The sequence below is a fragment of the Ahaetulla prasina genome, chromosome 1 (assembly GCF_028640845.1).
Source record: "Ahaetulla prasina isolate Xishuangbanna chromosome 1, ASM2864084v1, whole genome shotgun sequence".
In the NCBI taxonomy this organism is placed as follows: Eukaryota; Metazoa; Chordata; class Lepidosauria; order Squamata; family Colubridae; genus Ahaetulla; species Ahaetulla prasina.
In genome coordinates, this window is record NC_080539.1 from 47,641,192 (window position 1) to 47,655,101 (window position 13,910).

The 13,910-nt window shown below is 39.5% G+C and overlaps 1 protein-coding gene across 1 annotated transcript in view; it reads right to left on the reverse strand.

The window, feature by feature from the left end:
• ANAPC1 (anaphase promoting complex subunit 1) overlaps window positions 1-13,910 on the reverse strand; it is a 67,021-nt gene that overhangs the window by 14,930 nt on the left and 38,181 nt on the right. Inside the window, exons 29-37 of the mRNA XM_058165095.1 lie at window positions 13,568-13,802; window positions 11,443-11,534; window positions 10,482-10,616; window positions 9,544-9,626; window positions 8,878-8,956; window positions 6,445-6,519; window positions 4,964-5,040; window positions 2,883-2,973; window positions 574-627 (exon numbers count right to left, since the gene is read on the reverse strand). Coding sequence (XP_058021078.1) covers window positions 574-627; window positions 2,883-2,973; window positions 4,964-5,040; window positions 6,445-6,519; window positions 8,878-8,956; window positions 9,544-9,626; window positions 10,482-10,616; window positions 11,443-11,534; window positions 13,568-13,802 — 921 coding nt within the window. The remainder of the gene's footprint in view (window positions 1-573; window positions 628-2,882; window positions 2,974-4,963; window positions 5,041-6,444; window positions 6,520-8,877; window positions 8,957-9,543; window positions 9,627-10,481; window positions 10,617-11,442; window positions 11,535-13,567; window positions 13,803-13,910) is intronic.

The following is a 13,910-nucleotide window of genomic DNA, read 5'->3' on the forward strand; positions in this document are numbered from 1 at the left end:
CAGGTTGCTTCTATCTTTGATTTGTTTCCATCCATTGTTTCTTGTCCTGTCCTCTGGTGCTTTGGAAAATAAGTTGACCCCCTTCTTCTTTGTGACAGCCCCTCAAATACCAGAATACTGCTATCACGTCACCCCTAGTCCTTCTTTTCTCTAGACTAGCCATACCCAGTTCTTGCAACCATTCTTCATATGTTTTAGTCTCCAGGCCTTTAATCAAATTAATAATTTGATGGAATCCCCAAAGCTACTTTTCCTACTAAAATGGAGGAAGTGTTATTAAAACGTTGACATTAAATTCTCTCTTAGTATATAGCTTATACTCTATCTACTAAAAAAATCTGATACTTTCCAGAAAGAATATATTGTTTTCTACATTCATATAACTGAAGCAACTTGTATAATTTATTATTACTACTATTTTAGGCATGTGTGCATAAACACGGAAAGATAAGGCAGCATAGAATTTTCTGTGAGCTAATTTGATGATCTAATAAACCACAACCAATTTAAACAAGAAAAACTAGCATAAAGCTTCACTTGTACTAACACCATAATGAATTTAAAGAAACTTACAATGGAAGCTGTAGCTGATGATAAACACTTCATGAAGTCTTTTGCAAATGCAAACTAGAAAGAAAAATTCAAGATGAGCAAATATATTGTGGCAATGAAAAAAAACAACACAGAATGGAAAGAGAACTCAGAGATTCCAGTCATGCAAACTAGACTTTCTGCTACAGTGCTACCTAGAAGGAATTTCCCCTCTTTCATAGAATCAGTGTTAAATATATTTGAGGTTCATCTAGCTAAGGCAAGAATCTCTATCAGGCAAATGAAGAATGTCCCCTCATTTATAGTCCCAGTCTCATGAAATTCTCTAAAATAAATACGGACGTTCAGCTGCACAATTGTTCTGACCTGGTTCCCAAACATAACAAGCCCTTTGTAGTTAACAAAACGTTCCATTTACTAGGAGTGCCAGCAGCTGCTCTCTCACAGCAGGCAGGCTACAAAGTCTCTAAGTCCTGTGGAAAATGATGATCACTCCCTTTCCCCCTGAACTAGCCCAACACACCAGGAGTCTCTCCCTCCCTCCCTCCCTCCCTCTCTCTCTCTCTCTCTCTCTCTCTCTCTCTTCCCACACTTGCAAAGGAAGTCCTGGAAGGTGTGCTTGCTTTTGTCCAGCAGCAGACATACACACACACGCTCAGAAGGTACTGCAGATTCCAAGAAGAATTCTGATAATTTCCAGACAGGTTTCAGAAGTGCAGGCCATCAGTGGCTGACCGACAGGGAGATGAATATTAATCTTCACCCCCTTTATCCCCAGAGCTAGGGTGGGGCTTTGCTAGCAGCAGTGGCTCTTCCATCCCAAGGACCGGCCCATAGATTTCCACTGCTCTCCTCTTTTCTCCCTTCTGTGCATCCACATGTCAGACACTGGACCCAGCTGTTCCTTCTCTTCCTCATCAGCCACCTCCAGACCTGAGACCTGTTGACTCTCTATCAGAGGGCTCCGCCTCTGTCTCTATCTCTGACAGCTCCATTCCCCCTGGGAGCTCTCAGATTGCCTTGATGCTGATCCAATGCTGCCTCCTCATCTGATTTGGCTGCCAAATCAGGGGCTGGCAGCCGACAGGCCACAATAACAATATTGTATCCTCTACTACATTTTGCAATGTTGTGTTTTTAATTATACTGAAAGATAAGCATTTCATCATTTCTACTCCATTTTAAACTGTTGGCTGATAGTTAAAGAACAGATTATTTTATTAGCTAGCTGTCCAAGTACAGCTAGTTAAAAGACTAATTCTTCCTTCCCCAACTCAGTGTTGTCCAGATGTTCAGAACTGGAATTTCCACTATCCCTAGACAGCAAAAAGAATTTGCCTGGGGAAAACTGAAATAACTTATCATTGGGGAAAGACTGGGAAGAGTCAAAGAGGGAAGAGTTTTTTTAAAAGGCAATTGTATTACTATAGAACAACACTATGTATGAAGAGAAGCAGATGTACACAGTATCTTTTTATCTAAGATAACTAGCAAAACTCAGGGATAAAGTTGATGAAAAATCAAGCAAATTTATACTAGATACAGGGGTGAAATGCTCCCGCTTCGGACCGGATCGCATGATCCAGTAGCGATGGCAGCAGGTGGTTTGGAGAACCAGTAGCAAAAATCCTTGCACCCCCCGCCCATGCCCATCTGAGCTGCGTGATCATCAGAGGGTTTTTTTTTTTAACTTTTAAAAGCATTTTTTCTACAACCTCTTCAGCTGAAGAGGCTGTAAAAAAATGCTTCTAAAGGGATCAGGAAACTCAGCTGGGATCGCCAGAACCCTTTAGAAGCATTTTTTCTACAGCCTCTTCGGCCGAAGAGGTTGTAGAAAAAATGCTTTTAAAAGTTTTTTTTTAAAGTTGGCCACACCCACCCAGTCACATTAACACCCCCCACCAAGCCACGCCCACAGAACCGGTAGTAACAAATATTATATTTCACCCCGACTAGATATATTTCCTTAAGAAAACCCTCAAACCTTTCCTGGAAAGAGATTCGCATAGATTTATTTGTTGTGACTTTTAAAAAGATTGTTTCAAGAAAGCTAAAAATATCAGTGAGCATTTGTCCCAGTCATTTAGATGCCCAGACACCACCATTACTTTAGCCATGAGCTAAAGGAGAGCTGCCTTGTTCTACTATCAACTTTTGTGCATGGTTAGATTTACACAGGTATCCTTGCATTCGGGAAGCCTGACACGGTCATTTGTCTTTCAACCAAATGGAAACAGGGTTTTTCGAATCATAGTAATGTACTCTCAACTTGCAAAATGTCCCAGCTGTGTAGATCACGTCAAATACTAATTAGCCATTAATCTACTTACCAAACAGTTAAATGCAGCCAGATTTTCTGAACCAGCAAATCGAAAACCCAGGGACAAACAGGAACCAGCAATGATATAGACATGAGCCTGCCTAGAAAGAAACAGTTAATATAAAAGTTTTTGAAATATTGTGAAGGATTAATCATAGTGCTCTGCATTTCTTCAATTGTTAAAAAAGAGGAAGGGAAACAGCAATGGCTCCAGGCAGTAGGTAAGCTGCATTCTCTTGAATCCTGGAAGGGAATACGAAAGGAATGAATCGAGTCTCTGAGGAAATGACTTGAAAAAGCTTTGCTTGTACAAAATACAGTGACTACTGACTCAGATAAAACCTTCCATTATGCTCTTTTTATATAGTTAATCCTGGCTTTCCAAAGGAGAAATGGAATAAAGGAAGAAAACAAGGAAAGGAAACATTGAGAGCCATCTAGCTCCTTTTCATAGAGTTCATTACAACTGCATTAATTTCATCTAATGCAAATTTAGAAACAGAGGTCCTAAAGAAAGAAGTGGAAAAATTATTTCCTAGTACTGCAAAGAATCAATTAAGAGATACATCCACTTTCTCTATATCTACTTCTCGTTTACTACTTACTACAGTTCTGTTTGCTCAGAAAGTAGCTGAGTCATACACAGATTGTTGTTTCCAAAGATATGAATCTGATTTGTTTTAAAAGCCATCTGCAAACAGATTAATTGAAATATTAGATTAATGGCCATTGGCCACCTCTGTTTTAAGAGGTTTGGATATTACAAATCCCATCAGGTCCCAAAGTACCAATCTACCTTCATCTTCAAATTAAATGGTATGCAATCTACTATCTTTCTTATGAAAAAGTTTTGTGAAACAAGAATTTTGGGATTCACACAAGTCCTCATCTCGACTACCAGATGTACTGCAGAAACCTCCTATTTGAACTGGAAGACACTTCCAGCTGTATTATGAGATGAAGCCAGAAATCAGCACTTTTCTCTACTCAGTAATAACATTTGAAAAGTATAATAATTTAGTATTTGAAAAGTATCATAATGACTACAATATAGAATGCATGGCAAAGCCTGAGGGTGGAGTCAAAAGAGGAATCCGACTAGAGTCTCTATGTTACCACAAGCAGAGATTTCCTTGGGATAAGCATTGATAGTTGATATAGCTAACATCAGCGGAAGGCCTAATGTAGGGCAAAAATACTAATTCCCTGTATTATTCTCTTCCAGAAATTCAAGAAACAGAAATACCTGTATATAATCACCTCCAAGGGTACTTTCTCACATTATTTTTGCAGTATAATAAGTGCTGCCCTCCATTTAATCCACATGGCATCACTAGTCTGATTTCAAAAACAGGTAAAACAGTAAAGGTTCCCCTCACACATATGTGCTAGTCATTCCCGACTCTAGGGGGCAGTGCTTATCTCCATTTCAAAGCCAAAGAGCCAGCGCTGTCCAAAGACCTCTTTGTGGTCATGTGGTCAGCATGACTAAAAGCCAAAGGCGCACAGAACACTGTTATCTTCCCACCAAAGGTGGTCCCTATTCTTCTACTTGCAATTTTTACGTGCTTTCAAACTGCTAGGTTGACAGAAGCTGGGACAAGTAACGGGAGCTCACCCTGTTACACGGCACAAGGGATTCAAACTGCTGAACTGGTGACCTTTCGATCGACAAGCTCAGCGTCTTAGCCACTGAGCCACCGTATCCCTTAGCCACTGAGCTACCACGTCAAAAACAGGACTAGTCTATATTTTCAAGTTTCTGGCATTCAGTCACTTTGTAGCAATTTTTACATAGAAATGAATGTGTATAGAGCAGTGTAGTGGTTAGAATGCAGTATGGCAGGCTGACTCTGCCCACTGCCAGCAGTTCAGTTCTACCCAGCTCAGTTCTACTCAGCCTTCCATCCTTCTGAGGTCAGTAAAATGAGGACCCAGATTTTTGGGAAAATTAGACTGACTCTGTAAACCGCTTAGAGAGTGCTGTGACACACTATGAAGTGGCATATAAGTCTTATTGCTATAAGCCTGAGAGTTGTCCTTTATTTCACCTGCTTAAAGGATTCTGCAAGAGTGAGCACAATTACTTACGCCAAGGTCTCCAAATTAAGATCTTCCGATGATGGCATCTCAGTTGCATGAAGGGAGACACTGTTCTCTCTAACAATCTATGGAAATGTAGTAACTGCAATTGGTGATTCTCAATTTTACAAAAAGCATCCATAGTCAAAATTAATCTTTTATTAAAATGTACACAATCAACCAGGCTTCTATGGCTAGTGGAGGTGGTACATCTTGCAATGCAATATACTGGGAAGTTACCAGACTGTCAAGGGCAAGGGTAGAAGAAATTTTCACTCTTTCCCATCCTAACACAGAACATCCTCTGCAAGAAAGGTTCTCTGAACCTAAAAATCACATTCTCTCATTGCTGCCACCTGGAGTTCCATTTAGAGAGGGTTCTGGATAATGCAAGCAACATAGTCTGGAACTTGTTATTTCCACTAAATTATTAAGCTACAGGAAAAAAATAGATGGGCAAGTTTCTCAGATTTCCAGAAGTTTGATTTCTGAAAGCACCACTCACATTTTCTTCAATTTATGATCTGTTTATCAAGATGGGAATGAGATTCTCAGCATCTTGCAAATCAACATTATATAGCCCTAGTCACAGTAGGACCTTATATACAATCCTGACTAACTGATGCCATATAAGACAAGTGACTTTCAGTCTATGCTGAAAGAAATTCTGGTGTTCCTTGGGAGATTAATAGTACATTTTACAGTTGTTGCCCAAATAAGTTTGTCCCTTGCTAGCTTTATATTCAGTCATTTGTTCAGTAACTCAAGGCAACATATAAAGCTTTCCATCCTCTCATTTTATTCATAAAAGCCTTCTTGGGTAGATTTGGCCAGGTGAGATTGACTTAAGAGTTGTAGTGGTTAGAGTGCAGTACTGCAGGCTACTTCTGCTGATCTCCGGCTGCCAGCAGTTTGGCAGATCAAATCTCACCAGGCTCAAGGTTAACTCAGCCTTCCATCCTCCCGAGGTAGGTAAAATGAGGACCCAGATTGTTGGGGGCAATATGCTGACTCTGTAAACCACTCAAAGAGGGCTGTAAAGCACCGTAAAGTGCTATATAAGTCTAAGTACTATTGCTTTAAAGTGACTCAGTCACCTTCCCTGGTTGAGGATTGACCTGAAGCTGGGTCTCCCAAATGCCCATCACACATTTTACTTATTTCACTACACGGTTACTCTAAACATTCTGCAAGGCACAGCCACATGGGCTCTTCTAAAATGCATTTTAGTATATGCATACAGTATATTCAGCTAAGACCTAAAGAAGCTAAAATCTTTTCACACAAACTAACTAAATGCCATGGAGTATTCCTACCCTATTCATTTGTAGTGCCATATGCTAAATAAATAAATTCATTTGTAATAAGTTGAAGTTCAGAAGCAGATAGTCACGATCTAAGGACACTAATAAACAAAGCATTCTTGGAAGGCAGAAAATCCAGATATCACCGAGTATATATAACAAGCATATTGAAAAGCAGCAACTTACTTGTGGCACATTGCTATCAATCCACTTTGAACTGGGCATTATATCATCCCACAAAATCAAGCATCGAGCAAGTGTCTTCAAGCAAGAAAAATGACAAGAGGGTTAAAAAATTAAGTTACGATAATGAGGTCAGAAACCACAGTGATTTAAATAATCAGAAAAAATTAAATCTATTAGAATGATTTATACAATTCACCTATCCTTGAGCTCTCAGATCAAATACAGATATTACATTATGTCATGCCCCCATGTACAGAGTGTTACTGTGTTTCCCCGAAAATAAGACCCTGTCTTATATTTTTTTTGAACCCTGAAATAAGCGCTTGGCCTTATTGCCATACACTCAAAAGCCCGACTGGGCTTATTATCAGGGGATGTCTTATTTTGGAAAAGCAGGGAATGTTATTTTCAGACTCACGCATACATACCCCTTGGAACAGGGAGAAATACCTCTAATTTTGCACAGTGTATATCCTATTTGCTGTTTTCAGTTACATCGCCCACCAGGAGACAGCATTACATGACCAGTTTTTGTCCTATTTGTGATTTATCAGACATAAGAAGCCAGGTGTTATTTTTTGGGCTTCAACTCTCTACTGGAAACTGAACCCATAAATTCCAAGGAGAACAAAACCAATCACATGATATCTGTCTCCTGAGAGTTAATGTAACTGAAGAAATCATCTTTACAACGAATTGATTCCATTTTGATTTCTTGATGTTTATAAATGAAAAATGCTCCAAATCTGTGCCCTCTTTCAACATATACTATTTTAGTGTTTCATTTTGTAAATTATAGAAGGAGAGTCATGTTAATCTACATTAGGCCCAATCAGGAGTCATCTGATAACATCTTTACAGGCTCACACACTTAATTAAAAGGCATACATTTTTGTGAAATATATCTTAGTTCAGTTAAAGGTTTATGACATTTAATAAAATAAATTAGTTTGAAAAGATGTTACCAGACCTTTTCTGAATTTTATGGATTGATCAGTTAATTAGCAAATATGAGTTGTTATTCTATTTCCAACAAATCATAACCAGATTTTTTTAGACAAAAATGATACAAAATACATCTGCCTAAATTTAATCCTTTATTAGAATAAACCAATTTCTGGACATCTTTTCTCACTGTGGGGAAATATCAAACTGTCATGAATTATCTTGGAAGCACATAACAAAATAAATTGCCAACATCATTGTGGGGAATTTTTTTTAAATGTTCATGATTGAAAAGGTTTTAAATACACTTCTGTTATTGCCAGCATAAAATTTAAAACAAGCAATAAACCCTTTTTAAGATTAATTTAAGTATATCTCAAATATGAACATAAACCTTACAGAAAGAACAATTGGGGGATGTGCCAGTCCCAGTCTAATGGTGTATGTAATGACACAGATGGATCCATCATAATTTTGCCAAGAAGATTAGGTCACAGAAATACATTTTGCATTTTGGAATACAATATACATGATGCTTTATTTTTCAAGCAACAGCTTTATTAGATTCAACTAAGCCGTGCAATTCTACCTGATTTAAATTTATGTTGCTGAAAAATTTAAAAGGATGATTTCTTAAATGTTACGAACTGTACTGAGTCACATGGAATATGAATATATCATATTTTTTGGACTATTAGATGCACTTTTTTGTCTCCTAAAAGAGGGCGAAAATGTGCATCTTATAGACCAAATATTGCCAAAGCCCCGCCCACCTGCCAGCTATTTTTTGGCCTCTGCTGTTTTTGGGCCTATTTTGGGGGCTTTTTTTGGCCTTTTTCAGGCCTTTTTTGGCCCATTTCTGAGGCCCCTTTGGCCCATTTTCGGGGCTTTTGGGGCCTGTTTTTGAGGCTTTTGGGGACCGTTTTCGGGGCTTTTTTGGCCCATTTTTCCCAGAAAAAATGGGCTAAAAAGTCTCAAAATGGGCCAAAAAAGCCTCAAAAATGGGCTGAAAAAAGCCTCAAAAAAGGCCCCAAAAAGCCTCGAAAACGGGCCAAAGCCCCAGAAACAGGTTGAAAAAAGACTGGAAAAGGGCCGAAAAAAGATCCGAAAAAAGGGAGCCCAAAAATTATTTTTTGTTGTTTTCCTCTTCTAAATTAAGGTGCGTCTTATAGTCAGGTGCGTCTTATAGTCCGAAAAATATGGTAAATATTGCAGACATGTAGTGTGCTTTGCTGCCTATTATCTCAGCAAGTCTTGCATGTAAAATGCAAAATGAGTTGAACTGTGGCAGGATGGAACTCTATGTGCTTTTAAAAGCTAGCTCAGTACATAATAAAAAGCATAAAGAGGAACACTGGAATGAGTGATTGAACTACCGGCAAGATAATCTGTAGCACATTTAAACAGATTTGATATAACAGTGCACACTATCACTTTATTTTGAGCTGCTTCCTTTCCTAATAGAATAAAGACAAAGTATAAACATACCCTCAGTAAAAGGAATTCTGGTTTTACAAAGTCCAATAAATACATTGTGTCTGGAGCACAAAGCCAATCAGCAATCGACCTAACAAAATATAATAAAAAAAGAATTGTAAATTAAAACAGCTTGCCTAATGAAACATGGGAAATTGTTATAATGCATCTTAAATGGCTGAGTTTGCTATTGCTACATGGTATAATTTTTTCCTTTAACCTCCCGCTACTACAGTCCTTGCACACTAGAAAAAAATACAATGGGGTCAGCGCTTCTCGCTCAGCCTAAATTGCAAATTTTTCTTATATTTACTGAATGCTAATGCCTCTAACATATCCCACAGAGAACACTGAAGGTGGAACTACCCTTAAGCATTCATATTTTAAATTACTACTTTAACAACATTTACATTTAATAAATGTAAATGGTATGTATGTAAGGAAAAAAAAGATTGCTAGTTTAAGAAGTTCCAGAAGGTGTTTGAGCAATAGCATGCTCTGAGCTGTGAAATTGAATCTAACCAATGCAGTTAACCATTCATGTTTAAAGGTAACTAGGGTAGGAACAAATAGACTGCCTGGGAAGAGTAACATGACTATTTTTTCCTAAAAAACAAAATATCCCCTGATCCTAAGTGTGCCATACATTGTATCTAACCGTATCTCCTAGCCTCATACCTGTTGTTGGTCTTGAGATAGATCATGGCTAATGCCAATGTTGCACCTGGGCAAGTTACGTCCACATTTATAGTATCTCCTTCCTGTTAATAAAACATGCATTCAGTTTAAATCCTATAGTGATGGATACTACAAACTTCTATGGATGAAGGATACTTTCATTCAGTTTGCTATGAACTAATTTACACTTCCTAATTCAAAATGGGAACCATATTCTTTACTTTTCCATGAAGTCTATGAAGCAGTTCTCAAGTCAAAACTACATACTGTAATTAGGAAGGTGTTTGCAAAAAATGTGTGTGATGAAATACTGCATTGAAAATTAAACGTGCAACATGTTTATAAGATTACAGTAACAGAATCTTGCAATTTTACATGTGCCTTCCAACTCTCTGCTTTTAGCCTAAAGAGAACTAGGGAAGGAAGGAGAGACACTTTTTCAAACTTTATTCTTGCTTTGGACTCAGATTTCTCTTATCTGCCGGTTGTTATGGTTACAATTCTTTCTCCTGTTCTTTGAGATTATTCTCACAGTCAATTACAGGTAGAATCTACCAAGGCTTAAAAAGCAAGGAAGATAACTGAGAAAGTTCCATATTAAATAGAACAGGGTTCTCCAACCTTGGCAACTTTAAGCCTGGAGGACTTCAACTCCCAGAATCCCCAGCCAGCTTTGCTGAATTCTGGGAGTTGAAGTCCTCCAGGCTTAAGGTTGCCAAGGTTGGAGGCCCCTGAAATACAACACATCTGAGCTTTACAAGTGGTAATGTGCACGAGCCAATGAAACTGTTTTGCGCAAATAAATAAAGGCTCTAACTAACAAAAAGGTGAATGGGACATCATCTGGAGTGTTGGTGTCAGGTGATGTAGATTTTATTTAGGTAAATATGACTGATTCTTTGTAAGGTACAATGTTGGAAAAATAAAAAAAATATTACCTTAATTTGATAACTTGGAGATTTGTGTTTTTCACGGTGCATTCCAGCTTGAAAACGCCGGTGGCCACCAACCATATATTGATAAAGCTGCTCTGGCACATTCAGGTCAGACATGCCTATCAAATTGCTGCCATGCTGAGGAAGAAACTAACAATGCTAAGCATATTATTTACTTTCTGTACTCGAAGAAAATGTGATCCAATTCATGTATTTGCAGGGAAACTAAAATATACAACTGCTAATCCAGTTCTACAGAGGAATTATTGAGTCTGCCATCTGCACCTCTATAACTGTCTGGTTTGGTTCTGCAACCCAACAAGAAAGACACAGACTTCAGAGGCTAATTAGAACTGCAGAAAAAACAGTTGCTACCAACCTGCCTTCCATTGAGGACCTGCACGAGTCAAAAAGAGGGCTGTGAAAATATTTACAGACTCTTCACATCCTGGACATAAACTGTTACAACTCCTACTCTCAAAACGACACTATAGAGCACTGCACACCAAAACAACTAGACACAAGAACAGTTTTTTCCCAAACGCCATCACTCTGCTAAACAAATAATTCCCTCAACACTGTCAAACTATTTACTAAATCTGCACTACTATTAATCTTCTCATCGTTCCCATCACCCATCTCCTTCCACTTATGACTGTAACTTTGTTGCTTGTATCCTTACAATTTATACTGATATTGTTTCCTGACTGCTTATTTGCAGCCTATGACTACCATTAAGTGTTGTAAGTGTCGTACCTTGATGAAGGTATTTTTTCTTTTATGTACACTGAGAGCATATGCACCAAGACAAATTCCTTGTGTGTCGAATCACACTTGGCCAATAAAAATTCTATTCTATACTATTCTATTGTTCAGCCAATTGATATTTGCAATTTCTGAAGGAAAATACAGCAAACAATTTGACATGGCATAAAAACTGAGAGGGAGGGAAAAGTACACTTACCCCAAGACAAACCATGCCCAAAGCTAAGCCAGCAGCCAGGGAATAGGACTCTCTGTCAGTGCAATATTCCATTTCAGGACCTGGGGGACGCCCTAGGTAAGTATATACATAAATCCAACTATTAATCAACTTTTAAAATGAGCAACCTAACATTCCATTTTTATTCAATATATCTGAACTATTTTTACCACTAAAAGCTTAGACACAACTGATGGTCCTCAGTTGTTCAGACCATTTTTAACATTTTGACTCCTTTTGCAAGATAACTGAAACTATCCAACCTCTCTTTCAAGGGGCCGTGGATAGCTCAGGCTGTAAGGAGCCTGTTATTAGAACACAGTAGCCTGCAATTATTGCAGGTTCAAGCCCAGCCCAAGGTTGACTCAGCCTTCCATCCTTTACAAGGTAGGTAAAATGAGGACCCAGATTGTTGGGGGGGCAATAAGTTGACTTTGTAAATATACAAATAGAATGAGACTATTGCCTTATACACTGTAAGCCGCCCTGAGTCTTCGGAGAAGGGCGGGATATAAATGTAAATTAAAAAAAAAAAATCCTGGTAAAATGAGAAATCTCGAGGGGGGGGTGTTATACAAAGTACTTTGCACCAAATTAAGAACAAGAAACAATGATTACAAATAAATTAAGAACAAGTAAAGAAAACTACCAAGAACTAATGAAGAGGAAAGAAGAACAGTGGAAATGGAAAAACCAGCTAGGATGGAACAAGGGACATATCTGGTATGTCCCAGGAAGTATGCTTTTGCTGCCATGGTGCCCACCTCATGGAACACCTCCCACCACCACCACCAAAATTACCCTGTTTCCCCAAAAAGAAGACCTAGTCTTATTTTCTTTTGACCCCCGAAAAAACGACTAGGGCTTTTTTTTAGGTGCATCTAATTATCGACGCACCATGCCATGGTGGCACTGACAGCCCCGCCCAGCAGGAGGCCACTGCCAGTCCACTTCTGCTGCCACTTGCTGCCACTCACATACGTTGCCCCCGGCCTCTGTTTTGCAGTCAGAGCCTTATAGAAAGCCCTCTGCAGCTGAGAAATGAGCTCCGGACAGACACGAGCAGGACTCCCCACCCTGGCTTCCATTTTGCCACCAGAGCCTTCCGGAAAGCCCTCTATAGCAGATAAAAGACCTCCGGATTGATCCTGCAGAGGTATTTCCGGAAGGCTCTGATGGCGAAATGGAGGCCAGGGATGATGCGCGCGTCAATCCGGACCTCATTTCTTGGTTGCAGAGGGCTTTCTGCAAGGCTCTAATGGCGAAATGGAGGCCGGGGGGGAGGGGGGATGCTGCATGCGTCAATCCAGAGCCTGTTTCTCAGCTGCAAAGGGCTTTCCAGAAAATTCTGACAGCAAAACGGACGCCAGGGGTGATGCATCCAAGCGGCGGCAAGTGGCTGCAGAAGGCGGCGGCCACAGAAGAAGTGGCCACAGAAGAAGGCGAGGCAGGTGTCGGGGTGTGCGAGGCCTAGTAAGTAGGGCAGCTCCCTCATCCCCCACCCCCACCCTATCTTAATTTTTACCTTGTCCCACCCCTTGCATCCCAGGGTAGGTGGGGTCTTAATTAGGGCTAATTTTGGGGGTAGGGCTTAATTTGAGTGCATGCATTCAAAAACATGATAGGGCTTCTTTTTGGGTGGGTCCTGTTTTAGGGGAAACACGGTAGATTAGCTTTATTCCTCTTGATATTCCAGAAGCTCCTCAAGAGCTGATTATTTCAGCAGGCCTGGGGGTCCCACGGAACCTGAGATATATTTGGTTCCACTATGGAGGTGGATAATACTGTATATTCATTCTTTCACTGCCTGAGGTTTATAGTTTTATTTAACTTCTATTTTTAATGTTGACTTTTTATACTTTTAATGCTTGTCTTTAGACATGTTTTTTATTACATCGTTGCATGTCATTCAGAGTCACTTTCCATGAGATGGGCAGCTACATATATTTGATTGATTAATAATTAAGTTAAGCATTCTCCTCAGCCGCTTTAAGAGTTTCCCATGTCTTAGCGTAATTGGTCACCTTTACTTTGTAAGATGGCAGCATGGAAATCATTCAGACCATGTGTAGAATACAGATCTAATCCCAACCAGCTTCCTCCTTACCTATTTCTGACAAGAGAACTTCAGCAGTGTGCCTATGAGCCGTCCCTTGGTACACCAACCCTATTCCTATCACAGCCGCCACTTGTACATTATGAGGAACATCCAGCTCAGTGGAAGTCGGAGGCAAAAGAGCCGGTATGTGGATACTGAGCAGCCGGGTGATAGACATATCCATTGTGCCCAACTTGGCAGCAGAAACACCTAGCAACAGCCCAATGCTCATCATCTCATGACCCTGCCATTATAAGGGAAAAAAACATCTTGATCAGAAGCACGAACACAATACAGGCAGTCCTCGTTTAATATCTGCCTTGTTTACGGATCATTCACAGTTACATTGGTG